Genomic DNA, 27,699 nt, shown 5'->3' on the forward strand with positions numbered 1-27,699 from the left:
GGAGGATTACTACTGGGGGGGGGACTACTACTGGGGGCACTACATGGGGGGAAACCTACACTGGGGGCACAACAATGGGGGGACTACTACAAGGGGGGACTACTAGGGGCACTACAAGAGGGGGAATTACTACTAGGGGCACTACAAGAGGGGACCACTACTGGGGGCACTGCATGGGGGGGACTACTACTGGGGGCACTGCATAGGGGGACTACTACTGGGGGCACTATATAAGCTTACTAATGGGGGCACAAGGGGCACTGCACAGGGGGGACCACTACCGCGGGCACTGCATAGGGGGGGCGCCAAAAAACCTACTCGCTTACCAAAAAATTTTGGCTAGGGCCGGCCCTGCATCTATTCCTCACTCAGGCACCTAACACCTAGTTGCTTATGCCCTGGTGCTTATTTCAGTGTTATGATCGCTAATGCAGCAATGTATATAAACCTTGTCCTTGTCCTCCATTGTATTGCATGTCTGATGGGTGATATAATTAGCGAGGGTCCGTCGCTGCCAGCATCGTCAAGTGTGTATGCACTTGCCGATGCCACCCCAGCCGGTTCCCGTCGCTCACCAGGTCGATGCACACTAGACATCATCAAGTGTGTACCAGCCTTAAATCACTTGTAGCCAGCCTTAAATCACTTGTAGCTTGTTCACTTGTCTATGTACTATGTAAGGCGCTGCAGAACACTTGTAGCGCCATATAAAGGATAATAATAATTGTAATGATTGTGGAAGAGAACTACAACTCCCATCGTGCATTAGCTATACTATACTGATGGCCCCCATACACGGTGCGATATGCATCTACGTAAGGGGATCTAGCTGCTTCCATGCACCTAGCAATGCGACAGCCGACCGCCCAATATGCCGGCACCCCCCTCCCATAGCGCTGCACGGGATCGTACATCGATCCCCCAGATCAATTGAACACACAGAAAGATCTGGAGGAGCGACGGACGACTCCATGGTAGCTCGCACTGGTCGATATCATACCCAAACACGGAATGATACAGCTGCGATATCGTTCCAATCAGTCGGATTGGCCGCTATATCTCTCCGTGTGTAGGGGCCTTTAACATAGTACATAGTACACCAGGCATTACACAGGAGTGCACACAGCTGACACTCATTATACTGTGCGTAACAGGAAAATTCTTATGTGCAGCGAATAGCGCCACCCTGCTGCAGATGTGGGAATTGCCCTCCCTGTAGCTTCCCATGGTGGATGAGAACACGGGGCAGCCTCTGTAATATATACCTCTGTATCTTATTATGCGCTTCCTAAGGGAACGTTGAGACTTGAGCGTTAGATTAAATTGTACCAGCCAGCTAATTATCTGACCTTCCCAACATGGCGCCTACGGCTCATCACTGTAACTAGGCGTCTGCTGGCAGCGACCTTCCCAACATGGCGCCTGCGTCTCATCACCGTAACCAGGGCACAGGCGCCTACTGTACGGGGTGGGGACCTTCCCAACAGGGCGGCGGCGAGAGTTACGGACGTTGTACGAGCGAGTGACGTACGTGCGCGTGACAGAGACGTACGTGCGCGTTCCCCGCCGGCTCTGGCCCTTCCTCCTCTGTCGTTGCTGATGCTGAGGAAGATGGCGGCTCCGTGACAGGGGTGGTACCGGCCCCAACACCGGGAGAGACCGGGGCCCAGCAGGTGAGACCTCCCGTCTGTTCCCTCCACCCAGTAACAGTCTCTCTGTATGCACATCTAGTGTCCAGGACTGTCTGTTCTCCACTGACTGTCACCCTGCAGACTCTGTTCTCCACTGTCTGCTCTGCCTGCCTCTCACTGGTCCCTGCCTGCCGACTGCCTTTCACTGGTCCCTGCCTGCCGACTGTCTCTCACTGGTCCCTGCCTGCCGACTGTCTCTCACTGGTCCCTGCCTGCCGACTGTCTCTCACTGGTCCCTGCCTGCCGACTGTCTCTCACTGGTCCCTGCCTGCCGACTGTCTCTCACTGGTCCCTGCCTGCCGACTGTCTCTCACTGGTCCCTGCCTGCCGACTGTCTCTCACTGGTCCCTGCCTGCCGACTGTCTCTCACTGGTCCCTGCCTGCCGACTGTCTCTCACTGGTCCCTGCCTGCCGACTGTCTCTCACTGGTCCCTGCCTGCCGACTGTCTCTCACTGGTCCCTGCCTGCCGACTGTCTCTCACTGGTCCCTGCCTGCCGACTGTCTCTGCCTGCCGACTGTGTCCCTCTCTTTCCTGCCGTCTGTCCCTATACATCATTCCTCCCTATACATCCTGTCACTGTCTCTTCTACTTACTGACTGTCATCCTGTCACTGCCTCTCCTACTTACTGACTGTCCCTATACATCCTGTCACTGTCTCTCCTACTTACTGACTGTCATCCTGTCACTGCCTCTCCTACTTACTGACTGTCCCTATACATCCTGTCACTGTCTCTCCTACTTACTGACTGACCCTATACATCCTGTCACTGTCTCTCCTACTTACTGACTGTCCCTATACATCCTGTCACTGTCTCTCCTACTTACTGACTGTCCCTATACATCCTGTCACTGTCTCTCCTACTTACTGACTGTCCCTATACATCCTGTCACTGTCTCTCCTACTTACTGACTGTCCCTATACATCCTGTCACTGCCTCTTACTGACTGTCCCTATGCATCCTGTCACTGCCTCTCCTACTTGCTGACTGTCCATATACATCCTGTCACTGCCTCTCCTACTTACTGACTGTCCTTATACATCCTGTCACTCTCTCCTACTTACTGACTGTCCCTATACATCCTGTCACTGCCTCTCCTACTTACTGACTGTCCCTATACATCCTGTCACTGCCACTTACTGACTGTCCCTATACATCCTGTCACTGCCTCTCCTACTTGCTGACTGTCCATATACATCCTGTCACTGCCTCTCCTACTTGCTGACTGTCCCTATACATCCTGTCACTGTCTCTCCTACTTACTGACTGTCCCTATACATCCTGTCACTCTCTCCTACTTACTGACTGACCCTATACATCCTGTCACTGTCTCTTACTGACTGTCCCTATACATCCCGTCACTGTCTCTCCTACTTACTGACTGTCCCTATACATCCTGTCACTGCCTCTCCTACTTACTGACTGTCCCTATACATCCTGTCACTGCCTCTCCTACTTACTGACTGTCCCTATACATCCTGTCACTGCCTCTTACTGACTGTCACTATACATCCCGTCACTGCCTCTCCTACTTACTGACTGTCCCTATACATCCTGTCACTGCTTCTTACTGACTGTCACTATACATCCCGTCACTGCCTTTCCTACTTACTGACTGTCCCTATACATCCTGTCACTGCCTCTTACTGACTGTCCCTATACATCCTGTCACTGCCTCTTACTGACTGTCACTATACATCCCGTCACTGCCTCTCCTACTTACTGACTGTCCCTATACATCCTGTCACTGCTTCTTACTGACTGTCACTATACATCCCGTCACTGCCTTTCCTACTTACTGACTGTCCCTATACATCCTGTCACTGCCTCTTACTGACTGTCCCTATACATCCCGTCACTGTCTCTCCTACTTACTGACTGTCCCTATACATCCTGTCACTGCCTCTCCTACTTACTGACTGTCCCTATACATCCTGTCACTGCCTCTCCTACTTACTGACTGTCCCTATACATCCTGTCACTGCCTCTTACTGACTGTCACTATACATCCCGTCACTGCCTCTCCTACTTACTGACTGTCCCTATACATCCTGTCACTGCCTCTTACTGACTGTCCCTATACATCCTGTCACTGGCTCTCCTACTTACTGACTGTCCCTATACACCCTGTCACTGCCTCTCCTTCTTACTGACTGTCCCTATACATCCTGTCACTGCCTCTCCTTCTTACTGACTGTCCCTATACATCCTGTCACTGCCTCTCCTACTTACTGACTGTCCCTATACATCCTGTCACTGCCTCTCCTACTTACTGACTGTCCCTATACATCCTGTCACTGTCTCTTCTACTTACTGACTGTCCCTATACATCCTGTCACTGTCTCTTCTACTTACTGACTGTCCCTATACATCCTGTCACTGCCTCTCCTACTTACTGACTGTCCCTATACATCCTGTCACTGTCTCTCCTACGTACTGACTGTCCCTATACATCCTGTCACTGCCTCTCCTACTTACTGACTGTCCCTATACATCCTGTCACTGTCTCTCCTACTTACTGACTGTCCCTATACATCCTGTCAATGCCTCTCCTACTTACTGGCTGTCCTTATACATCCTGTCACTGCCTCTCCTACTTACTGACTGTCCCCTATACATCCTGTCACTGCCTCTTACTGACTGTCCCTATACATCCTGTCACTGCCTCTCCTACTTACTGACTGTCCCTATACATCCTGTCACTGCCTCTCCTACTTACTGGCTGTCCCTATACATCCTGTCACTGCCTCTCCTACTTACTGACTGTCCCCTATACATCCTGTCACTACCTCTTACTGACTGTCCCTATACATCCTGTCACTGCCTCTCCTACTTACTGACTGTCCCTATACATCCTGTCACTCTCTCCTACTTACTGACTGTCCCTATACATCCTGTCACTGCCTCTTACTGACTGTCCCTATACATCCTGTTACTGTCTCTCCTACTTACTGACTGTCCCTATACATCCTGTCACTGCCTCTCCTACTTACTGACTGTCCCTATACATCCTGTCACTGCCTCTCCTACTTACTGACTGTCCCTATACATCCTGTCACTGCCTCTCCTACTTACTGACTGTCCCTATACATCCTGTCACTGTCTCTCCTACTTACTGACTGTCCCTATACATCCTGTCACTGCCTCTTACTGACTGTCCCTATACATCCTGTCACTGTCTCTCCTACTTACTGACTGTCCCTATACATCCTGTCACTGCCTCTCCTACTTACTGACTGTCCCTATACATCCTGTCACTGCCTCTCCTACTTACTGACTGTCCCTATACATCCTGTCACTGCCTCTCCTACTTACTGACTGTCCCTATACATCCTGTCACTGCCTCTCCTACTTACTGACTGTCCCCTATACATCCTGTCACTTTCCTACTTACTGACTGTCCCCTATACATCCTGTCACTTTCCTACTTACTGACTGTCCCTATACATCCTGTCACTGCCTCTTACTGACTGTCCCTATACATCCTGTCAATGCCTCTCCTACTTACTGGCTGTCCCTATACATCCTGTCACTGCCTCTCCTACTTACTGACTGTCCCCTATACATCCTGTCACTGCCTCTTACTGACTGTCCCTATACATCCTGTCACTGCCTCTCCTACTTACTGGCTGTCCCTATACATCCTGTCACTGCCTCTCCTACTTACTGACTGTCCCTATACATCCTGTCACTGCCTCTCCTACTTACTGACTGTCCCCTATACATCCTGTCACTTTCCTACTTACTGACTGTCCCCTATACATCCTGTAACTTTCCTACTTACTGACTGTCCCTATACATCCTGTCACTGCCTCTTACTGACTGTCCCTATACATCCTGTCACTGCCTCTCCTACTTACTGACTGTCCCTATACATCCTGTCACTCTCTCCTACTTACTGACTGTCCCTATACATCCTGTCACTGCCTCTCCTACTTACTGACTGTCCCTATACATCCTGTCACTGCCACTTACTGACTGTCCCTATACATCCTGTCACTGCCTCTCCTACTTGCTGACTGTCCATATACATCCTGTCACTGCCTCTCCTACTTGCTGACTGTCCCTATACATCCTGTCACTGTCTCTCCTACTTACTGACTGTCCCTATACATCCTGTCACTGCCTCTTACTGACTGTCACTATACATCCCGTCACTGCCTCTCCTACTTACTGACTGTCCCTATACATCCTGTCACTGCTTCTTACTGACTGTCACTATACATCCCGTCACTGCCTTTCCTACTTACTGACTGTCCCTATACATCCTGTCACTGCCTCTTACTGACTGTCACTATACATCCCGTCACTGCCTCTCCTACTTACTGACTGTCCCTATACATCCTGTCACTGCTTCTTACTGACTGTCACTATACATCCCGTCACTGCCTTTCCTACTTACTGACTGTCCCTATACATCCTGTCACTGCCTCTTACTGACTGTCCCTATACATCCCGTCACTGTCTCTCCTACTTACTGACTGTCCCTATACATCCTGTCACTGCCTCTCCTACTTACTGACTGTCCCTATACATCCTGTCACTGCCTCTCCTACTTACTGACTGTCCCTATACATCCTGTCACTGCCTCTTACTGACTGTCACTATACATCCCGTCACTGCCTCTCCTACTTACTGACTGTCCCTATACATCCTGTCACTGCCTCTTACTGACTGTCCCTATACATCCTGTCACTGGCTCTCCTACTTACTGACTGTCCCTATACACCCTGTCACTGCCTCTCCTTCTTACTGACTGTCCCTATACATCCTGTCACTGCCTCTCCTTCTTACTGACTGTCCCTATACATCCTGTCACTGCCTCTCCTACTTACTGACTGTCCCTATACATCCTGTCACTGCCTCTCCTACTTACTGACTGTCCCTATACATCCTGTCACTGTCTCTTCTACTTACTGACTGTCCCTATACATCCTGTCACTGTCTCTTCTACTTACTGACTGTCCCTATACATCCTGTCACTGCCTCTCCTACTTACTGACTGTCCCTATACATCCTGTCACTGTCTCTCCTACGTACTGACTGTCCCTATACATCCTGTCACTGTCTCTCCTACGTACTGACTGTCCCTATACATCCTGTCACTGCCTCTCCTACTTACTGACTGTCCCTATACATCCTGTCACTGTCTCTCCTACTTACTGACTGTCCCTATACATCCTGTCAATGCCTCTCCTACTTACTGGCTGTCCTTATACATCCTGTCACTGCCTCTCCTACTTACTGACTGTCCCCTATACATCCTGTCACTGCCTCTTACTGACTGTCCCTATACATCCTGTCACTGCCTCTCCTACTTACTGACTGTCCCTATACATCCTGTCACTGCCTCTCCTACTTAATGGCTGTCCCTATACATCCTGTCACTGCCTCTCCTACTTACTGACTGTCCCCTATACATCCTGTCACTACCTCTTACTGACTGTCCCTATACATCCTGTCACTGCCTCTCCTACTTACTGACTGTCCCTATACATCCTGTCACTCTCTCCTACTTACTGACTGTCCCTATACATCCTGTCACTGCCTCTTACTGACTGTCCCTATACATCCTGTTACTGTCTCTCCTACTTACTGACTGTCCCTATACATCCTGTCACTGCCTCTCCTACTTACTGACTGTCCCTATACATCCTGTCACTGCCTCTCCTACTTACTGACTGTCCCTATACATCCTGTCACTGCCTCTCCTACTTACTGACTGTCCCTATACATCCTGTCACTGTCTCTCCTACTTACTGACTGTCCCTATACATCCTGTCACTGCCTCTTACTGACTGTCCCTATACATCCTGTCACTGTCTCTCCTACTTACTGACTGTCCCTATACATCCTGTCACTGCCTCTCCTACTTACTGACTGTCCCTATACATCCTGTCACTGCCTCTCCTACTTACTGACTGTCCCTATACATCCTGTCACTGCCTCTCCTACTTACTGACTGTCCCTATACATCCTGTCACTGCCTCTCCTACTTACTGACTGTCCCCTATACATCCTGTCACTTTCCTACTTACTGACTGTCCCCTATACATCCTGTCACTTTCCTACTTACTGACTGTCCCTATACATCCTGTCACTGCCTCTTACTGACTGTCCCTATACATCCTGTCAATGCCTCTCCTACTTACTGGCTGTCCCTATACATCCTGTCACTGCCTCTCCTACTTACTGACTGTCCCCTATACATCCTGTCACTGCCTCTTACTGACTGTCCCTATACATCCTGTCACTGCCTCTCCTACTTACTGGCTGTCCCTATACATCCTGTCACTGCCTCTCCTACTTACTGACTGTCCCTATACATCCTGTCACTGCCTCTCCTACTTACTGACTGTCCCTATACATCCTGTCACTGCCTCTCCTACTTACTGACTGTCCCCTATACATCCTGTCACTTTCCTACTTACTGACTGTCCCCTATACATCCTGTAACTTTCCTACTTACTGACTGTCCCTATACATCCTGTCACTGCCTCTTACTGACTGTCCCTATACATCCTGTCACTGCCTCTCCTACTTACTGACTGTCCCTATACATCCTGTCACTGCCTCTCCTACTTACTGACTGTCCCTATACATCCTGTCACTGTCTCTCCTACTTACTGACTGTCCCTATACATCCTGTCACTGTCTCTCCTACTTACTGACTGTCCCTATACATCCTGTCACTGCCTCTCCTACTTACTGACTGTCCCCTATACATCCTGTCACTGCCTCTTACTGACTGTCCCTATACATCCTGTCACTGCCTCTCCTACTTACTGGCTGTCCCTATACATCCTGTCACTGCCTCTCCTACTTACTGGCTGTCCCTATACATCCTGTCACTGCCTCTCCTACTTACTGGCTGTCCCTATACATCCTGTCACTGCCTCTCCTACTTACTGGCTGTCCCTATACATCCTGTCACTGCCTCTCCTACTTACTGACTGACCCTATACATCCTGTCACTGCCTCTCCTACTTACTGACTGTCCCTATACATCCTGTCACTGCCTCTCCTACTTACTGACTGTCCCTATACATCCTGTCACTGCCTCTCCTACTTACTGACTGTCCCTATACATCCTGTCACTGCCTCTCCTACTTACTGACTGTCCCTATACATCCTGTCACTGCCTCTCCTACTTACTGACTGTCCCTATACATCCTGTCACTGCCTCTCCTACTTACTGACTGTCCCTATACATCCTGTCACTGCCTCTTACTGACTGTCCCTATACATCCTGTCACTGCCTCTCCTACTTACTGACTGTCCCTATACATCCTGTCACTGCCACTTACTGACTGTCCCTATACATCCTGTCACTGCCTCTCCTACTTACTGACTGTCCCTATACATCCTGTCACTGCCTCTCCTACTTACTGACTGACCCTATACATCCTGTCACACTCTCTCCTACTTACTGACCCTATACAACCTGTCACTGTCTCTCCTACTTACTGACTGTCCCTATACATCCTGTCACTGCCTCTTACTGACTGTCCCTATACATCCTGTCACTGCCTCTCCTACTTACTGACTGTCCCTATACATCCTGTCACTGCCTCTCCTACTTACTGACTGTCCCTATACATCCTGTCACTGCCTCTTACTGACTGTCCCTATACATCCTGTCACTGCCTCTCCTACTTACTGACTGTCCCTATACATCCTGTCACTGCCACTTACTGACTGTCCCTATACATCCTGTCACTGCCTCTCCTACTTACTGACTGTCCCTATACATCCTGTCACTGCCTCTTACTGACTGTCCCTATACATCCTGTCACTGCCTCTCCTACTTACTGACTGTCCCTATACATCCTGTCACTGCCACTTACTGACTGTCCCTATACATCCTGTCACTGTCTCTCCTACTTACTGACTGTCCCTATACATCCTGTCACTGCCTCTCCTACTTACTGACTGTCCCTATACATCCTGTCACTGCCTCTTACTGACTGTCCCTATACATCCTGTCACTGCCTCTCCTACTTACTGACTGTCCCTATACATCCTGTCACTGCCTCTCCTACTTACTGACTGTCCCTATACATCCTGTCACTGCCTCTCCTACTTACTGACTGACCCTATACATCCTGTCACTGCCTCTCCTACTTACTGACTGACCCTATACATCCTGTCACACTCTCTCCTACTTACTGACCCTATACAACCTGTCACTGTCTCTCCTACTTACTGACTGTCCCTATACATCCTGTCACTGCCTCTTACTGACTGTCCCTATACATCCTGTCACTGCCTCTCCTACTTACTGACTGTCCCTATACATCCTGTCACTGCCTCTCCTACTTACTGACTGTCCCTATACATCCTGTCACTGCCTCTTACTGACTGTCCCTATACATCCTGTCACTGCCTCTCCTACTTACTGACTGTCCCTATACATCCTGTCACTGCCACTTACTGACTGTCCCTATACATCCTGTCACTGCCTCTCCTACTTACTGACTGTCCCTATACATCCTGTCACTGCCTCTTACTGACTGTCCCTATACATCCTGTCACTGCCTCTCCTACTTACTGACTGTCCCTATACATCCTGTCACTGCCACTTACTGACTGTCCCTATACATCCTGTCACTGTCTCTCCTACTTACTGACTGTCCCTATACATCCTGTCACTGCCTCTCCTACTTACTGACTGTCCCTATACATCCTGTCACTGCCTCTCCTACTTACTGACTGTCCCTATACATCCTGTCACTGCCTCTTACTGACTGTCCCTATACATCCTGTCACTGCCTCTCCTACTTACTGACTGTCCCTATACATCCTGTCACTGCCTCTCCTACTTACTGACTGACCCTATACATCCTGTCACACTCTCTCCTACTTACTGACCCTATACAACCTGTCACTGTCTTTTACTGACTGTCCCTATACATCCTGTCACTGTCTTTTACTGACTGACCCTATAGATCCGTCGTAGATGTATGGGGGCCTTTAGTTTATTTTAATTATTTGTAATTGTGTATAAGTTTAACTTTTACTTACGATTGTGATTCAAACATGTTCCAAATATCTTTTTCAAAAGAGTTGTTGCTAGAAGACTTATAAGTAGTTTGTATAGTTTTAGTTTTGTTTTCTTGTTTCTAAAAAAATTAAAGAGTTTATTAATACCTTAAGGGACGACAATCGATGTTACGACCGTAGGAATTGCCCTCGTACTGAATTAGTATACTAATGGGGAAGTACGGCATGGGGTATGAGATATGGTTCTCAATGGTTTGCCGTGTTGATTTTTTCCCTCCTGGTTCGCGGAAGGTTAAGAGAATGTAAAACACATAACCAACGTTACTTTCCATTTCTAGGGTTTGGTCAACTAGAAGAACCTTTATTTCATTTATTTAACAGCTGTGTGGTTGTCCTTTGGATGGGCAGTGTCAATTCACTGTGTCACCATATAAGACGTCTGCCAAAAGCTGTGGCTTAGAAGGGGTCTCCTGTCTATTGCCCGTCCTCCATCCTCTGCTGGTGTGAGCCCAGAGTCTGCTCTCTTGCAGGAAAACAGCACTTTCATTAGGATCAGCGCAAATTACCATTCTGTCCTACCTGACAGGCGCCACAGCCTCCCGTCACTTCCCTGTTCTGTGGTCGCCAGCTGGACTAGTCACCATGAATAACACCCTGCTCTCTGTCTCTGGTGTACGTCCCTGTTCTGTGGTCCCCAGCTGGACTAGTCACCATGAATAACACCCTGCTCTCTGTCTCTGGTGTACGTCCCTGTTCTGTGGTCCCCAGCTGGACTAGTCACCATGAATAACACCCTGCTCTCTGTCTCTGGTGTACGTCCCTGTTCTGTGGTCCCCAGCTGGACTAGTCACCATGAATAACACCCTGCTCTCTGTCTCTGGTGTACGTCCCTGTGCCTGTTCTGTGGTCCCCAGCTGGACTAGTCACCATGAATAACACCCTGCTCTCTGTCTCTGGTGTACGTCCCTGTTCTGTGGTCCCCAGCTGGACTAGTCACCATGAATAACACCCTGCTCTCTGTCTCTGGTGTACGTCCCTGTTCTGTGGTCCCCAGCTGGACTAGTCACCATGAATAACACCCTGCTCTCTGTCTCTGGTGTACGTCCCTGTGCCTGTTCTGTGGTCCCCAGCTGGACTAGTCACCATGAATAACACCCTGCTCTCTGTCTCTGGTGTACGTCCCTGTTCTGTGGTCCCCAGCTGGACTAGTCACCATGAATAACACCCTGCTCTCTGTCTCTGGTGTACGTCCCTGTGTTCTCCAGGATCAGTGCCAATCTTTTCAAACATCAATTTAGACTGTACTGAAAATAAAAGTTAACTTATCTCTGTAAAGATCCCGTATTACAGTAAAACTTGATGCCGTTGTCAGGCTGTGTCTCTCATATTGTTGGCGATCATGGGTTCTGTACCCAGCAGTCACTGCTACGTAACTCGGGGCAGCCATTTATCTGGAAGTAAAATCTTGGGCATTAGTGGGCTCTCTGTATAACCCATTAATCCCATGGGGCACAGACTCTATATTATTATAAAGCATCAGCATATTCCGTACAGTGAGGAGCTTACACACAAGATAACCCGTATGAAAGAGTCTTCTTTAGAGTTAATGTATTTCATGATGCTGGGATAGCCGGTGATATCTATTTCGATATGTGAGTGTCAGCCTTTTGGGACGGGCAGAGATGTTCTTTTTACTACATTTTATTCTGGTGCTTCATATTCTGCATAAACATCATTAGTGTTCATTCTAGCACCCTGTACTTGTCACAACCCGTGCAGTTCCTCTTTCCTGCCTGGGGTGTCATGCTCTGCTCTGGTGCTTCTAGCACACTCAGCAGATACAACCAACTTCTGATGTACAGACCAGTGTGTGCTAGAAGCACCAGAGCAGAGTGCGACACCCCAGGCAGGAAAGAGGAACTGCACAGACTGTGACAGGTGCAGGGGGCTAGAATGAAGACTAATCATTTCTGTTGTACATGACATGTGACCATCCCATGTGACGTTCCCACGCCCCTCAGTCTCCCGTTCCCATTCTGCTGTCTCTCACTTCCTCATGGAGGAAGGTTGGCGTGCCCAGGCTTATAGGGAGTCTGTGTGTGCCAGGGCCCTAGGGTATGATTCATCTCTGTGTGAGTGACAGGGCAGTAGCCTGTAAAAATCTGGATGGTAGGAAGAGGCAGGGATAGTGTGAGCACCACTGATCTAGTCATTCCCGAAGCCCTTTCAGCATGTTGGGACCCCGGTGGGTGAGTCAGGAGTGATGGGCACCTTGTGGCGCTGTGTATTTCTCCCTGGTACCTGCTGTCCTCTTCTTTTGCTAATAAAACTTGCCATATATACATTTTAGCACACCAGTACTCTTATATTTTATTTTATTTTTTATTTCATTCCTAACTGCAGTTGTCACACAAGATACCATACAGAGCCAATTTATACATTAACCTGCTTTATTCCCTTATTAAATATTCAGACTGTGTTATCCTTATTTGTATGATTTTATATTTGGACGGCTGCCTGAGTGGAGGTCTCATGCCATCTGGGGAGGTCTCATGCCATGTGAGGCGGATGTCTGATTACACTCTGTACAGTATATTGGATTACACCACTGTTGGGTCTCAGAAACTGTCAGGTAGGACCCCTACTTTGTAAGGTGAGGGGGTCCCTGGGACCCATATATCTTTTGGCTCCGTGTGATCACTGAGGCACAGGAGGGTGTGTGCTATTTGTGTAGCTATGTGGAGTATTATGGGGGAGGGGGGCAGCACAGTGTAAGGCTTATTTTCGGAATTGGTTCGATTCCCGTCAGCGACAGCCCGACAAGAGCAGAGTTCGAAGCAGCGGAAGCCCGACAGCGCTGGAAATCCCGATCGTGGATAGGTAAGTATTTACTAACCTAACCCCCCTAACCCCTCCTTAGGGGTGCCTAACCCTAACCACCCCCTTCCCCGCTGCCTAACCCTAAGTCCCCCCCGGGAGTGCCTAACCCTAACCTTCCCTCCCCCTAGCCTAACCCTCCCGGGGGGGGGTGTCTAACCCTAAGTCCCCCCCGGGAGCCCTAAACCTAAACCCGCGGCTGTCCGCTCGCGGCGCCCGGCATCCATACGATCGGGATGCCGGTCTCCCAGCGTCGGGGAAATGCGGGCGTCTACATCTAGACGCCCGGCATTTCACCCTTGCCGGGAAATGACAGTCGGGAAGCCAGCTGCCGGTATTTAGGCAGTCGGCTTCCCGATTGCCTCCCTTATTTATTTTCTGGGTGGTACAGACTGTTATGTGTTTTATTCGAGGATATACAGCTTGGTGTTATAATTATGTGGGGCACAGGGTGGTATGTCAATTAATGCCTGTAAGTTTGTTGGTTACTCCTGCATCTGACGGTGATAAATAGCTGATAATCGATGATTGGTGGCTGCTATGGCGGGTCCCATTACCTGGAGTCCTGCTCTCCTGGGGAGCATTAGGCCCTCAGGGCACTGGTTTGGGTGGGTTACCTCTGGGTGTGAGAGAGACTATAGATTGTAAGCTCCACTGGGGCAAGGACTGATGTAAATGGCCAAACATTCTCTGTAAAGCGCTGCAGGATATAATGAGCACGTATGTTCTCCCCTCAGCACGCGTGTGGGAATGCCATGGCCAGCTCCTCCGAGAGTGAAGATGATGCGTTTATGGCAGTAGACGGAGAGGACGCAGTAGACGGAAAGATGGAGCAGGACGATGAGCCGCACACTCCGGGAACATCTCAGCTGGCCAAACACAAGCGTTCGATGTCCGAGCTGCCGGAGGAGGTCCTGGAATACATCCTGTCCTTCCTGTCACCGTATCAGGAACACAAGAGCGCGGCCGTTGTATGTAAGCAGTGGTACCGCCTTATCAAGGGTAAGTGCTGTTCAGGGGGTAGACATTCTCTTACTAGATGCCAGTATAGCACACCTGGTAACGTGGCCACTCTGTGCCCGCCTTTATTTGTGCTGGTGCCATGCCGCAGATTTATTCTGATGGTGGAGAAGGATGGAGAGAGATACTAGTCTCATCTGACATACATAAAAGAAGCCTCTGTGCTAGGGGGGCGCCTAATGGTGGAGAAGGATGGAGAGCGATACTGGTCTCATCTGACATACATAAAAGAAGCGTCTGTGCTAGGGGGGCGCCTAATGGTGGAGAAAGATGGAGAGCGATACTGGTCTCATCTGACATACATAAAAGAAGCCTCTGTGCTAGGGGGGCGCCTAATGGTGAAATTAAATGATGTTCAAGGTTAAAACTTACATTTTATTGCACAAATAATTACAATAAAGAAAAACGGGATTCTATATAAATAAAGATTGTATAAAATAGATACATTTCATAGCCACCCGTTTCACGTCTTTTACACAAACAGCGGTATTTAAATTAGGGATGTGCAGGCTCGGATAGGTTCGAGTTTGCACGTGGAGTTCGGATTTTTCCCTCCAAAAAAACGGAACTCAGAACGAGGCAAAACGTCACCTTACATGGACGAACATCATCATTCCTGGACAAAAGACCAGGAATGATGATGTTCGTCCATGTAAGATGACGTTTTGCCTCGTTCTGAGTTCCGTTTTTTTTTGGAGGGAAAAATCCGAACTCCACGTGCAAACTCGAACCTATCCGAGCCTGCACATCCCTAATTTAAATCATAGACCCAAAATTGCAAAGCTGTGCGCCCTCTAGAATAAATGTATTGGTAAAGCAACGTTTTGTAATTCAGCATTAATATATTGTGTGAGCTTAGGACCCTATTGGCACATTTAATGGATAATAAATTGCTAAAATCCTATATATTTAAAGCCTCTCTCCACTGATGACATTACTGTAAATTAGGGATGTGCAGGCTCGGATAGGTTCGAGTTTGCACGTGGAGTTCGGATTTTTCCCTCCAAAAAAACGGAACTCAGAACGAGGCAAAACGTCATCTTACATGGACGAACATCATCATTCCTGGTCTTTTGTCCAGGAATGATGATGTTCGTCCATGTAAGATGACGTTTTGCCTCGTTCTGAGTTCCGTTTTTTTGGAGGGAAAAATCCGAACTCCACGTGCAAACTCGAACCTATCCGAGCCTGCACATCCCTACTGTAAATGTATACGTGATTCTCTCCCCGGCATTGCAGCCTAGCCATGAGTCACAGTAATTACCAGGAGAACACAAAATAGAGGTTTGCAAATGAAAAGAAACTCCACCATGCAATCCATGCCTGCTAGTCTGTATTATATATATATATATATATATATATATATATATATATATATATATATATAATATATATATTATTATTATTTTTTTTCGGTATGAGATGCCGGCAGCGGGTTCAAATACTGACGCTGACTAACCCTAATCTCCCCCGGGGGTGCCTAATCCTAACCCCCCCCATCCCCGGCTAACTGCGCATAGTTAACGCAGTCTGGACGTTCGCCATGCTGACGCCGGTATCCTAATGTCCTCCATATATATATATATATATATATATATATATATATATATATATATATATATATAAATAACATATCCTGGTCTGTGGTCAGTACAAGGATTATATGATGTTCAGTTACTGACCATGGTGACGCTGTCCGTCCATACTCTAGAACCAGACTCCTCCCTCGTGTAATGGGGCTTATAGTCACATGCCTCTGTCATAGTGTAGACCCTTTCCTCTCCCACTTCTATTTAAGCAGTTGTCGGCCCACTCACTGGCTCTTTACCATTTATGGTATAGTAATTATTACGTGGCGGACAGAACCATTTCCAATACCCAGACAGAAATACAGCGCTCCCCGTCTGCCCTGGGACTGTACAGATACAATGTACAGGTTTTTTTGTTTTATGCATATTTTTATAGAAAGCTTGTCCTTCACTAAAGCAATCCCACTGTCTAATGAAGGAATCCCTACAGTACAGATTTATGGCAGATTTAATAAACCAGATGCCTCACGTTTAACTTCCGGGATGTCCTCTCCCCGCCCCCTGCCTGCCCCCGTTTTTTTTTTCTTTCATCTCAAAGTTGCAGTTGGCACTAACAGATAATAGAGAGAGCTGATATTAGGGACGTGCGATGTCAGTGGGTTGTTGGGTACTTTCGAGGCAGCAGAAAGTTTTGCTTATAGTGGCAGGGCCTTGTATTTTCTTATCAGAGTTGTGCTGTACATTGGGTAAAGTCAGCATGTAAATAACATCTACCCGCAGCCATGATGGAAAGGATAAGTCCATGTTGGCTGGCTGGGTCCAGATAAATAATATCCTACATTAGAATCTATTAAGGTTCTCAAAATTTTCAGAGAAGTTGAAAAGCTGTTCTCTGAGAGCGCCCTCTGCTGTCAGGCCAGTATACAGCTCTGGTGATAATCGCTTTCCATACTGACTGGTAGCAGCTAAGCCGTGTTCTGCCCAAAAATCATGAATAACGGCTCTGCCCACTTAATGTCGGCCTCACATATTTGTATGATGGATGCACTTTAAAATTAATTATAACGAGTACAATGATTTTTATTATTTTTGTTGTATTTTTGCTTTCTACCACCAGGGGTCGCTCATCAGTGTTATCACGGATTCATTAAAGCAGTTCATGATGGCAACATCCAGTGGGAAAGCCGAACATACCCCTATCCCGGGACCCCGATTACTCAGCGCTTCTCGCACAGTGAGTGTTTCTGCCCCTCGTGTGTTTGTTGGGTCTCCGGGCCCCTGGCCTTTGCTTTCCTTCCTACCAGCATTTCTTCCATTGGGCTCCTTCTCCCTCCAATACATGCACTTTGTAGGGAAGGTGATGGCCCTTATATCGCACACAATGCTGCCGCTACTGGTCACTGATGGGCTGTGCACACGTACAGCACCAGAATACCCCGCACCCAACCAAGCTGTATTTCCAGGTGCTAGACAAGATCCCTCCACTACATGAATGTCTGTGTTACAGCTGTATATACAGGCAGGATCCCTCTGTTATATGTATGTATGTGTTATAGCTGTATATACAGGCAGGATCCCTCTGTTATATGTATGTCTGTGTTATAGCTGTATATACAGGCAGGATCCCTCTGTTATATGTATGTCTGTGTTACAGCTGTATATACAGGCAGGGTCCCTCTGTTATATGTATGTCTGTGTTACAGCTGTATATACAGGCAGGGTCCCTCTGTTATATTGATGTCTGTGTTATAGCTGTATATACAGGCAGGATGCCTCTGTTATATTGATGTCTGTGTTATAGCTGTATATACAGGCAGGGTCCCTCTGTTATATGTATGTCTGTGTTATAGCTGTATATACAGGCAGGGTCCCTCTGTTATATGTATGTCTGTGTTACAGCTGTATATACAGGCAGGGTCCCTCTGTTATATGGATGTCTGTGTTATAGCTGTATATACAGGCAGTGTCCCTCTGTTATATGTATGTATGTGTTATAGCTGTATATACAGGCAGGGTCCCTCTGTTATATGTATGTCTGTGTTACACTGTGAGTACTGCCTGGATATACAGCTATATATGATACATACTGTATATATGCAGCCTCTATGTACCTATACTTATAGTGTGAGATGTCTCTTAGTGTTATCCCATGGTATCCTCTCGGTATCGCACAATTCTAAGCCCCTCTCTGATCTTCCCCAGGTGCGTCTTACTACGACTCTAACCAGTCTATGTACGTGTTTGGTGGGTGCACACAGAGCAGCTGTAACGCTGCGTTCAATGACCTGTGGCGTCTCGACCTCAACAGCAAGGAGTGGATCCGACCTTTGGCCTCTGGTGAGCGGATATTACCCACGTGTTTCCTGTGCGGCTGTATTGCTGCGATGATGTTTTCATTTGGATGGTTTTCAGTCACAGAATAATGTCTGAAGGTGTAATAAGGTCAACTTCTCTTAGTCCTACATACAGGTTTTCGGTTCTACAGGTTACCTTTAGTGACATGAGTGGGAGGAGCCTCGTCTGCTGAGGTCTTATGGGGTCTTCAACCTTTGGCCCTCCAGCTGCTGTGGAACTACACATCCCAACATGCCCTGCCAGCGTTTTGATATAACAGCATGCTAAAACTGTTGGAGGGCATCCTGGGATCTGTAGTTCCACAGCAGCTTGAGGGCCAAAGGTTGAAGACCCATGTCTTATGAGATATTAGCCATAGAGTCCAATGGAACAGCGCCCCCACTGGTAGACCCATAGGGGCTGATTGGTTAGCGGTGAGCTCCTATTGGAGACTCCCAGGTATTATGGAAGGTAAAACATTGCTTATATTTGGTTGCACCTCTATGGAAGGACACGCAAAGGTCAGTGGTTCTACAGCCATCAGATCCGGAACCTTGATCCTAATTGTATCCACCTCATCGCATAAGAGATGCTCTGTTCAAAACCTCAAGAACTTCCAACATAATGTAGTTTAGAGGTCGGCAGCTGTGGCTTGATAACATCCTGGAACTTGTAGTTCCACAACAGCTGCAGTGCCATAGTTTGCTTAAACCTAGTGCAAACACCAACAGGACTTTTATAATAGTGACTATTATAATGGTGCATGGTAACATTACAGCAGTACATACATGGCCTATAGCAGCAGCAATCATTCTCCTACAATGAATGAGACGGATTTGGGGTGCACCATCTCCTCCCATCACTCCACGTGCCATGGTGACAGCTTCATGCATAGTGATGTGCTACAGAGATTACTCCTCTCTCTCTCCTACTGTGAGTGGCAGAGGACATTATTTCCCAGCTCCTGCCCTGAGAATGCAATGCTGAGAGGTATCCCACGGGAGGGGCCGCACCACAATCCCACCCTGCTCTCCCTGTCTCTCCAGGACACGGCCCGGCTGCAGGCAGGTTCGCAGCAGTGAACTCATTCTGTCTGGAAAGCTGCCCGACGGGTCTGTGTTCTAACTCGTGCGCAGGTGGAGGGTGCACCCAAACCCTGACACACCAGCTGCAGGATACGCGCTGGGGTCTGGCCCGTTCTCTCTCTGCCCAATTGATGGACCGGACCCAATCTGAATGGACAGTTGGCCCCTTTGGACAGTCGATGTTTTTCATCACAGGGTGACAAAAATGTTGCTAGAAATCTAAGTTGAATAGACTGTGAGCATTTGTCACTAGAGGTGCGGGAATGTCCGGCATTCTGAGATAGCTGCACAGAGCAGAATGTCAGATGAGGTCATCACAGCACCCGCTCAGAGCATTCCCCCAGCTTATGGCATTTCCCACAGGCTGCATCTATGGAATAATGACCCTGTCTCATTCAGCTCAGCCTCTGATAACCTCCCACCTTCCTCGTGTAACCTGCCGGCATTGCTGTCCCATCTTCTCTCTGTTTCTGCTGTGTTATCCAGTGATCGGAGATCCCTGCAATGTGGATAAGATATATTATGTATTTGTTCTTCCTCCACTAGGGGGCACAGGAATCATTCAGGGGGGCGCTGTGATCTCCACCCCTAAATCAGGCTTGGACGGCACGTGGCTCTTGCCTTGTGGGACTACAAGTCCCAGTGACCTAGAGGAATGCAGGAGTATGGAAATTATATTGTTTTCCACTTGTTAGACCCGGGACAAGTTGTATAAGGCGCCGGGGTCTGGCTGTGTCCTGTGAGGTGCGAATGGCGTGACACAGTACATAGGAAATGATATATACGGCACATTGCTGTGTCTGGGAGTCCCAGGCCGCAATATTTCCCACTGGTTATTGGCCTCAGTTCCTGTCTGAATTCCCAGGAGTTCCTGTCGTTATCAGAGGAATGTCTGAGGGCTGAGGGGAAACTCTCATTTATCATCCGCAGATGTATGAAACCCAGGAGCACTCCAGGTTACAGCTGTATATTCAGAATCCCAGTAGTTGCAGCTGTTGCCCACATTGGGGTCTGTAGTCGGCCTGATTGTGCTCCATGCTGTAATTATTGTCTATGTATAATAATCTATATCCTAATAATCTCTCTCTGCATGTTTATGGGGTGTAATAGATGGAACTGTACGGCCTTAGGTGTCTGCTGACTGCGTCCTATTCTGCGTTCCCTGCAGGTTCCTATCCCTCCCCCAAGGCGGGGGCCACACTGGTGGTGTACAAGGAACTGCTCGTGCTGTTCGGAGGGTGGACTCGCCCCAGCCCGTACCCTTTGCATCAACCCGAGCGGTTCTTTGATGAGATCCACACGTACTCGCCCTCCAAAAACTGGTAAGACGGTATTCCATGTATGTGTTACTTCTTCAAGTGACCGAAAAGCATACTACACACACACAGACATGCGTGTAATCCACTGTGTCACTGAGCGTCCGTGTCCTCCCTATGTGAGATCAACAGTGACTATGTCAATCCCGGAACGCAGGCACCAACATGCAGACAAGGGTAACACGCTACTTAGCGGGGAATTCAATTCAAACTGGCGTGACGATGCCGGCTGCGCACATATCGGGCTCTTGCGGTAGTTTTCGGATCAGCATTACAGCTGGTAACATGCCGGTAAACCAGATTGCTGAATCCGGTAAGTAGCATGATAACCTATATGCTGGCGCTCGCATTCAGAGATTGGCAGAGTGACTGCCGATCCTGTAACTACTTTCCTCTCTGTGTGCTCTAAGTCTGGTCTTACTCCAACTCTATGGCGGTCATAGCCTGGGGTGTGCAGAACGGAGGGCAACCCCGCTAGTATCTGGCACACACAGGGGGTACCACGCTCCCACGTTATCTGGCACACACAGGGGGTACCACGCTCCCACGTATAGTCAGCTTAACCGGTAATTTGTCCTTTTTCATTGACCCGTGATTTCATGAAAAAAACGAGCTGTGATTGGTGGAAATACAGTTTGCTATGGTCACTGGCGGCCATTCCTAACACACAGTCATATGTCAGACATGTCACATATATGTATAGAATGTGCCACATGTACGTCTTGTATTGAGTTTCCGTATCTCTAACACACAAATATTACATCCTCTGTAATATTATATCCAGGTGGAACTGCATAGTGACCACTCACGGCCCGCCACCGATGGCTGGACACTCCTCATGCGTCATCGGAGACAAGATGATCGTCTTTGGGGGGTCGCTGGGTTCTCGGCAAATGTAAGTTACCTGCTGTATGTAAGGTGAGCTCTGCTGCTGACCTCTGTAGTCCGTAGGGCAGTAATGCAGGGATGAGACGGGGATGTGTGTGAGTGGAAGGTGGAGACCGGCTATAACCCAAGAACTGCACATAAATGCTTCCCTGCCACCTAATGTGTAATCTGCCTCTTCAATCATCCTGCAGGAGCAATGACGTCTGGGTGCTCAACATGGAGCAGTGGTCGTGGTCCAAGCCAAATATCTCCGGGCCCAGCCCCCACCCCAGAGGAGGACAGTCCCAGGTACACTACAGAGTCAGCCCCACTACAAGTCCCAGCAGTCCTTTCCAGGGGCAGCACCTATAACTTAACTTGCTATATTAGGGGATGGTTATAGGAGCAGCCAGCTATAAATGTGTGTAATAAGCTGACCATCCGCATGATACGTTGTATTTGTACTACAGCTCTCTGGGCGGCTGTCTGTGCGGAAAGTGACTCTTCCCAAATGATCAGTATGTTTCATACTGTGCTTTAATGATTTATAGATAATGTGTCCTGACCCTAATTCTCCTCTCTTCCTGCCTATAGATAGTCATAGACAACGAGACCATTCTCATCTTGGGCGGTTGCGGAGGACCTAATGCTGTGAGTGGACTTTACATGTTCTAGCGTTCTCTGAGAATATAGAACTCCTTGTTACCCATTGTGATGTGTGGTGATTATAGAGCTGTATAGTACTGTGATGTGGGGTGATTATAGAGCTGTGCAGTACTGTGATGTGGGGTGATTATAGAGCTGTGCAGTACTGTGATGTGTGGTGATTATAGAGCTGTATAGTACTGTGATGTCTGGTGATTATAGAGCTGTGCAGTACTGTGATGTAGGATGATTATAGAGCTGTGCAGTACTGTGATGTAGGATGATTATAGAGCTGTGCAGTACTGTGATGTAGGATGATTATAGAGCTGTATAGTACTGTGATGTGTGGTGATTATAGAGCTGTATAGTACTGTGATGTGGGGTGATTATAGAGCTGTGCAGTACTGTGATGTCTGGTGATTATAGAGCTGTGCAGTACTGTGATGTAGGGTGATTATAGAGCTGTGCAGTACTGTGATGTGGGGTGATTATAGAGCTGTGCAGTACTGTGATGTGGGGTGATTATAGAGCTGTGCAGTACTGTGATGATTATAAAGATGTGCAGTACTGTGATGTAGGATGATTACAGAGCTGTGCAGTACTGTGATGTAGGGTGATTACAGAGCTGTGCAGTACTGTGATGTAGGATGATTATAGAGCTGTGCAGTACTGTGATGTAGGATGATTATAGAGCTGTGCAGTACTGTGATGTAGGATGATTATAGAGCTGTGCAGTACTGTGATGATTATAAAGATGTGCAGTACTGTGATGTAGGATGATTACAGAGCTGTGCAGTACTGTGATGTAGGGTGATTACAGAGCTGTGCAGTACTGTGATGTAGGATGATTATAGAGCTGTGCAGTACTGTGATGTAGGATGATTATAGAGCTGTGCAGTACTGTGATGTAGGATGATTATAGAGCTGTGCAGTACTGTGATGTAGGGTGATTATAGAGCTGTGCAGTACTGTGATGTGGTGATTATAGAGCTGTGCAGTACTGTGATGTAGGGTGATTATAGAGCTGTGCAGTACTGTGATGTAGGATGATTATAGAGCTGTGCAGTACTGTGATGTAGGGTGATTATAGAGCTGTGCAGTACTGTGGTGTAGGGTGATTATAGAGCTGTGCAGTACTGTGATGTAGGGTGATTATAGAGCTGTGCAGTACTGTGATGTAGGGTGATTATAGAGCTGTGCAGTACTGTGATGTAGGGTGATTATAGAGCTGTGCAGTACTGTGATGTAGGGTGATTATAGAGCTGTACAGTACTGTGATGTAGGATGATTACAGAGCTGTGCAGTACTGTGATGTAGGATGATTATAGAGCTGTGCAGTACTGTGATGTAGGATGATTATAGAGCTGTGCAGTACTGTGATGTAGGGTGATTACAGAGCTGTGCAGTACTGTGATGTAGGGTGATTACAGAGCTGTGCAGTACTGTGATGTAGGATGATTACAGAGCTGTGCAGTACTGTGATGTGTGGTGATTACAGAGCTGTGCAGTACTGTGATGTGTGGTGATTACAGAGCTGTGCAGTACTGTGATGTGTGGTGATTACAGAGCTGTGCAGTACTGTGATGTAGGGTGATTACAGAGCTGTGCAGTACTGTGATGTGATGTGATTATAGAGCTGTGCAGTACTGTGATGTGTGGTGATTATAGAGCTGTGCAGTACTGTGATGTAGGATGATTACAGAGCTGTGCAGTACTGTGATGTAGGATGATTATAGAGCTGTGCAGTACTGTGATGTAGGGTGATTATAGAGCTGTGCAGTACTGTGATGTAGGATGATTACAGAGCTGTGCAGTACTGTGATGTAGGGTGATTATAGAGCTGTGCAGTACTGTGATGTGTGGTGATTATAGAGTTGTGCAGTACTGTGATGTGTGGTGATTATAGAGCTGTGCAGTACTGTGATGTGATTATAGAGCTGTGCAGTACTGTGATGTAGGATGATTATAGAGCTGTGCAGTACTGTGATGTAGAGTGATTATAGAGCTGTGCAGTACTGTGAATGTAGGATGATTATAGAGCTGTGCAGTACTGTGATGTGTGGTGATTACAGAGCTGTGCAGTACTGTGATGTGTGGTGATTATAGAGCTGTGCAGTACTGTGATGTAGGATGATTATAGAGCTGTGCAGTACTGTGATGTGTGGTGATTATAGAGCTGTGCAGTACTGTGATGTAGGATGATTATAGAGCTGTGCAGTACTGTGATGTGTGGTGATTATAGAGCTGTGCAGTACTGTGATGTAGGATGATTATAGAGCTGTGCAGTACTGTGATGTAGGGTGATTATAGAGCTGTGCAGTACTGTGATGTGTGGTGATTATAGAGCTGTGCAGTACTGTGATGTGTGGTGATTATAGAGCTGTGCAGTACTGTGATGTAGGATGATTATAGAGCTGTGCAGTACTGTGATGTAGGATGATTACAGAGCTGTGCAGTACTGTGATGTAGGATGATTATAGAGCTGTGCAGTACTGTGATGTGTGGTGGTTATAGAGCTGTGCAGTACTGTGATGTAGAATGATTATAGAGCTGTGCAGTACTGTGATGTAGGATGATTATAGAGCTGTGCAGTACTGTGATGTGTGGTGATTATAGAGCTGTGCAATACTGTGATGTATGATGATTATAGAGCTGTGCAGTACTGTGATGTAGGATGATTATAGAGCTGTGCAGTACTGTGATGTGTGGTGGTTATAGAGCTGTGCAGTACTGTGATGTGTGGTGATTATAGAGCTGTGCAGTACTGTGATGTAGGATGATTATAGAGCTGTGCAGTACTGTGATGTGTGGTGATTATAGAGCTGTGCAGTACTGTGATGTATGATGATTATAGAGCTGTGCAGTACTGTGATGTAGGATGATTATAGAGCTGTGCAGTACTGTGATGTGTGGTGATTATAGAGCTGTGCAGTACTGTGATGTGTGGTGATTATAGAGCTGTATAGTACTGTGATGTGGGGTGATTATAGAGCTGTGCAGTACTGTGATGTAGGATGATTATAGAGCTGTGCAGTACTGTGATGTGTATCGGCACCATAACAGGGCAGGTACCCTCCACTTCTGGGCCCCAGACTGGTTATTACGCTTTGCTGCTGCTGTCTGTCCAGCATAGCCAGTATATGCAACTGGTTCTCATATTCATTATAAATTGATCTGATGTGATTGTGGGTAGCCCCATGCTGTACTGATCTGTGAATATAAGGAATGTTTACATGTGTGCGCTATTGTTACTGGTACTATAATATGGTTTTGCCTCTACATTGTGTGTGACTATGGTCTTTAATAATCTCCTCCATTCTGTGCATTGTAGCTCTTTAAAGATGCCTGGTTGCTACATATGCAGACTAACCCCTGGACCTGGCAGCAGCTGAAGGTGGAGAACGAGGAGCACGGGGCCCCTGAGCTCTGGTGCCACCCAGCTTGTAGGGTAAGTCACCTGTGCGTTCTGCGCCTACTTGCACCCATCGCCAAATGCGCCTGAGATGTCACTGTAGGGCTGTTATGTTCACACAACCTCCCAGACCATGTGATAAGCAATTCTGTTACCTTGGAGACTTGCTGGCCTATCACACGAGCTCGGGCTATGTACCACTGAGGATCACCACCCTCCTGAGCGATGGTCCCGAATGATAGAGAAGGCAGCATTTTTGCTGTGCAGTAATGCCCAGGTTTCTGTATAAATTACTCTTTAGCACAGATTATAATGCTGCACTGTCTGTATGTGTGACACCAGCCCTGTATTGTCCAGCTAATCCTGCACTGTCCCACGTCCATGTTAGTAACGGTCTGTCCTCTTCTCCCCTGCAGGTAGGCCAGTGTGTGGTGGTGTTCAGCCAGGCACCCAGTGGCCTTGCTCCTCTCAGTCCGAGCCTGAACTCCCGTCCTTCTCCAATCAGTGCGACTCCCCCTGCCCTGGCTCCGGAGACTCGGGAGTACCGCTCGCATTCCCCAGTCAGGGCACCGGATGAAGCTCCATGTGTGAACGGCCGCTGGGGGACACTCAGGCCTCGGGCTCCAAGGCATGCTGGCGGGGGATCCCGCGAGGGCAGCTTGTCCCCAGCAAGAGGCGACGGCCTCTCTCCTGTCCTTAATGGGGGCAGTATATCACCTGCTGCAGCTCTGGACAGCCCCCTGCAGGTCATTTCTCCCCCTGCTGCTGAGGGGTGTGAGCACAAGGCCCCGCACCCGCTACCCACATGCAGGGGCTCCCTTCCAGAGCCGAAGGATTTATGCCTTAGTGTTGACGACTGCGCATGGAAAAGGGACCTGGATCTAGACTCTGCTAGTAGAAACCCACCAGAGCAAACTAATGGAGTGCACACTCCCCCTCACATCACTTATTCCGGAATAGTCTCTCCTGGGGCACTACGGCGGGGGCTAGAAGCTGTCCGAGCCCTGGCGACATCCTCACAGTCATCCTCTTCTTCCTCTGGGGGTGCTAACCCAATAAGCCCCCCCACCCTCTCCTCCCCAAGCTCACCCAACAGTGGGACTGAAGCAGCATCTGCCCGTCCAGCCTCGGCCCAGAGTGACGGGCACGCCCTGCCCCCTATTGCCCGTCGCCTAGGTCACCACCCGCCCCAGTCACTCAACGTGGGGAAACCCTTGTATCAGAGCATGAACTGCAAGCCCATGCAGATGTATGCCTTGGACATTCAGGGGACCCGGGATCGCGGGCGTGTAAAATGGAAGGTGTTTAGCAACAGCTCTGTGGTGGGGCCCCCCGAGACCAGTTTACACACTGTTGTGCAGGGTCGGGGGGAGCTCATCATTTTTGGTGGGCTCATGGACAAAAAACAGAACGTCAAATATTACCCTAAAACCAACGCCTTGTATTTCGTACGAGCCAAGAGATAATGGGACCGATGGACCTCAGAGACCTTTATCCAGAAATGTTTCCCCTCCCGGCTCCATTTTTACCTATTTTACACTACTTGGCCCTCCGTGGTTTTGTCCCTGGTTTTCAGATGAGCCGGTAAATAAAATAACAGCTTTGATGCTTGGGTGACGCGTTCAGGCCTTTCCTGGTTCCATGATTTACCTTCTCACAGCCACCGCGGAGGCGGCCATAATGTGGGATGGGCCAGTATTCATGATGCTGCAGCCTATGCATAGATTTGGAACCGGTGACAACAGCAAGGCATGATATTGGCGCAGTCCACAAAATGGCCGCCTGCGCTGTATGTAGGCAGTTTGTACACTAATAAAGCAGATAAAAGGTTTATTTTGTTTTTCATAGTCGTCCTCCATTGAACTGTGATATTCCAGCAGCGAGGGGTATCACGTATTAAAGCTTTTGACTCCACTGTC

General features: G+C 48.2%; 1 protein-coding gene across 2 annotated transcripts; it reads left to right on the forward strand.

The window, feature by feature from the left end:
• The first annotated feature begins 1,477 nt into the window (after positions 1-1,477).
• Positions 1,478-27,699, forward strand: FBXO42 (F-box protein 42). 2 transcript variants are annotated; one of them, XM_088463215.1, is made up of 10 exons: positions 1,478-1,673; positions 14,310-14,574; positions 17,239-17,355; positions 18,324-18,458; positions 20,709-20,862; positions 21,641-21,751; positions 21,936-22,032; positions 22,318-22,374; positions 25,700-25,816; positions 26,197-27,699. In XM_088463215.1, the coding sequence occupies exons 2-10, from the start codon at positions 14,328-14,330 to the stop codon at positions 27,244-27,246; spliced, it is 2,085 nt and encodes a 694-aa protein (XP_088319341.1). In that variant the 5' UTR covers positions 1,478-1,673; positions 14,310-14,327; the 3' UTR covers positions 27,247-27,699. The 2 variants fall into 2 exon arrangements, with proteins under 2 accessions (XP_088319341.1, XP_088319342.1); XM_088463216.1 differs by lacking the exon at positions 1,478-1,673 and adding an exon at positions 12,722-13,327.

The sequence above is a fragment of the Taudactylus pleione genome, unplaced genomic scaffold, assembly GCF_031769625.1.
Source record: "Taudactylus pleione unplaced genomic scaffold, aTauple2 ptg001334l, whole genome shotgun sequence".
In the NCBI taxonomy this organism is placed as follows: Eukaryota; Metazoa; Chordata; class Amphibia; order Anura; family Myobatrachidae; genus Taudactylus; species Taudactylus pleione.

Bases quoted from the DNA above. Each gene is read 5' to 3' on its own strand.
- FBXO42 (XM_088463215.1), top strand. From the start codon at position 14,328: ATGGCCAGCTCCTCCGAGAGTGAAGATGATGCGTTTATGGCAGTAGAC. The intron at 18,459-20,708 runs GTGAGCGGATAT...CGTTCCCTGCAG, and splicing joins GATCCGACCTTTGGCCTCTG to GTTCCTATCCCTCCCCCAAG. The intron at 22,375-25,699 runs GTGAGTGGACTT...TGTGCATTGTAG, and splicing joins GTTGCGGAGGACCTAATGCT to CTCTTTAAAGATGCCTGGTT.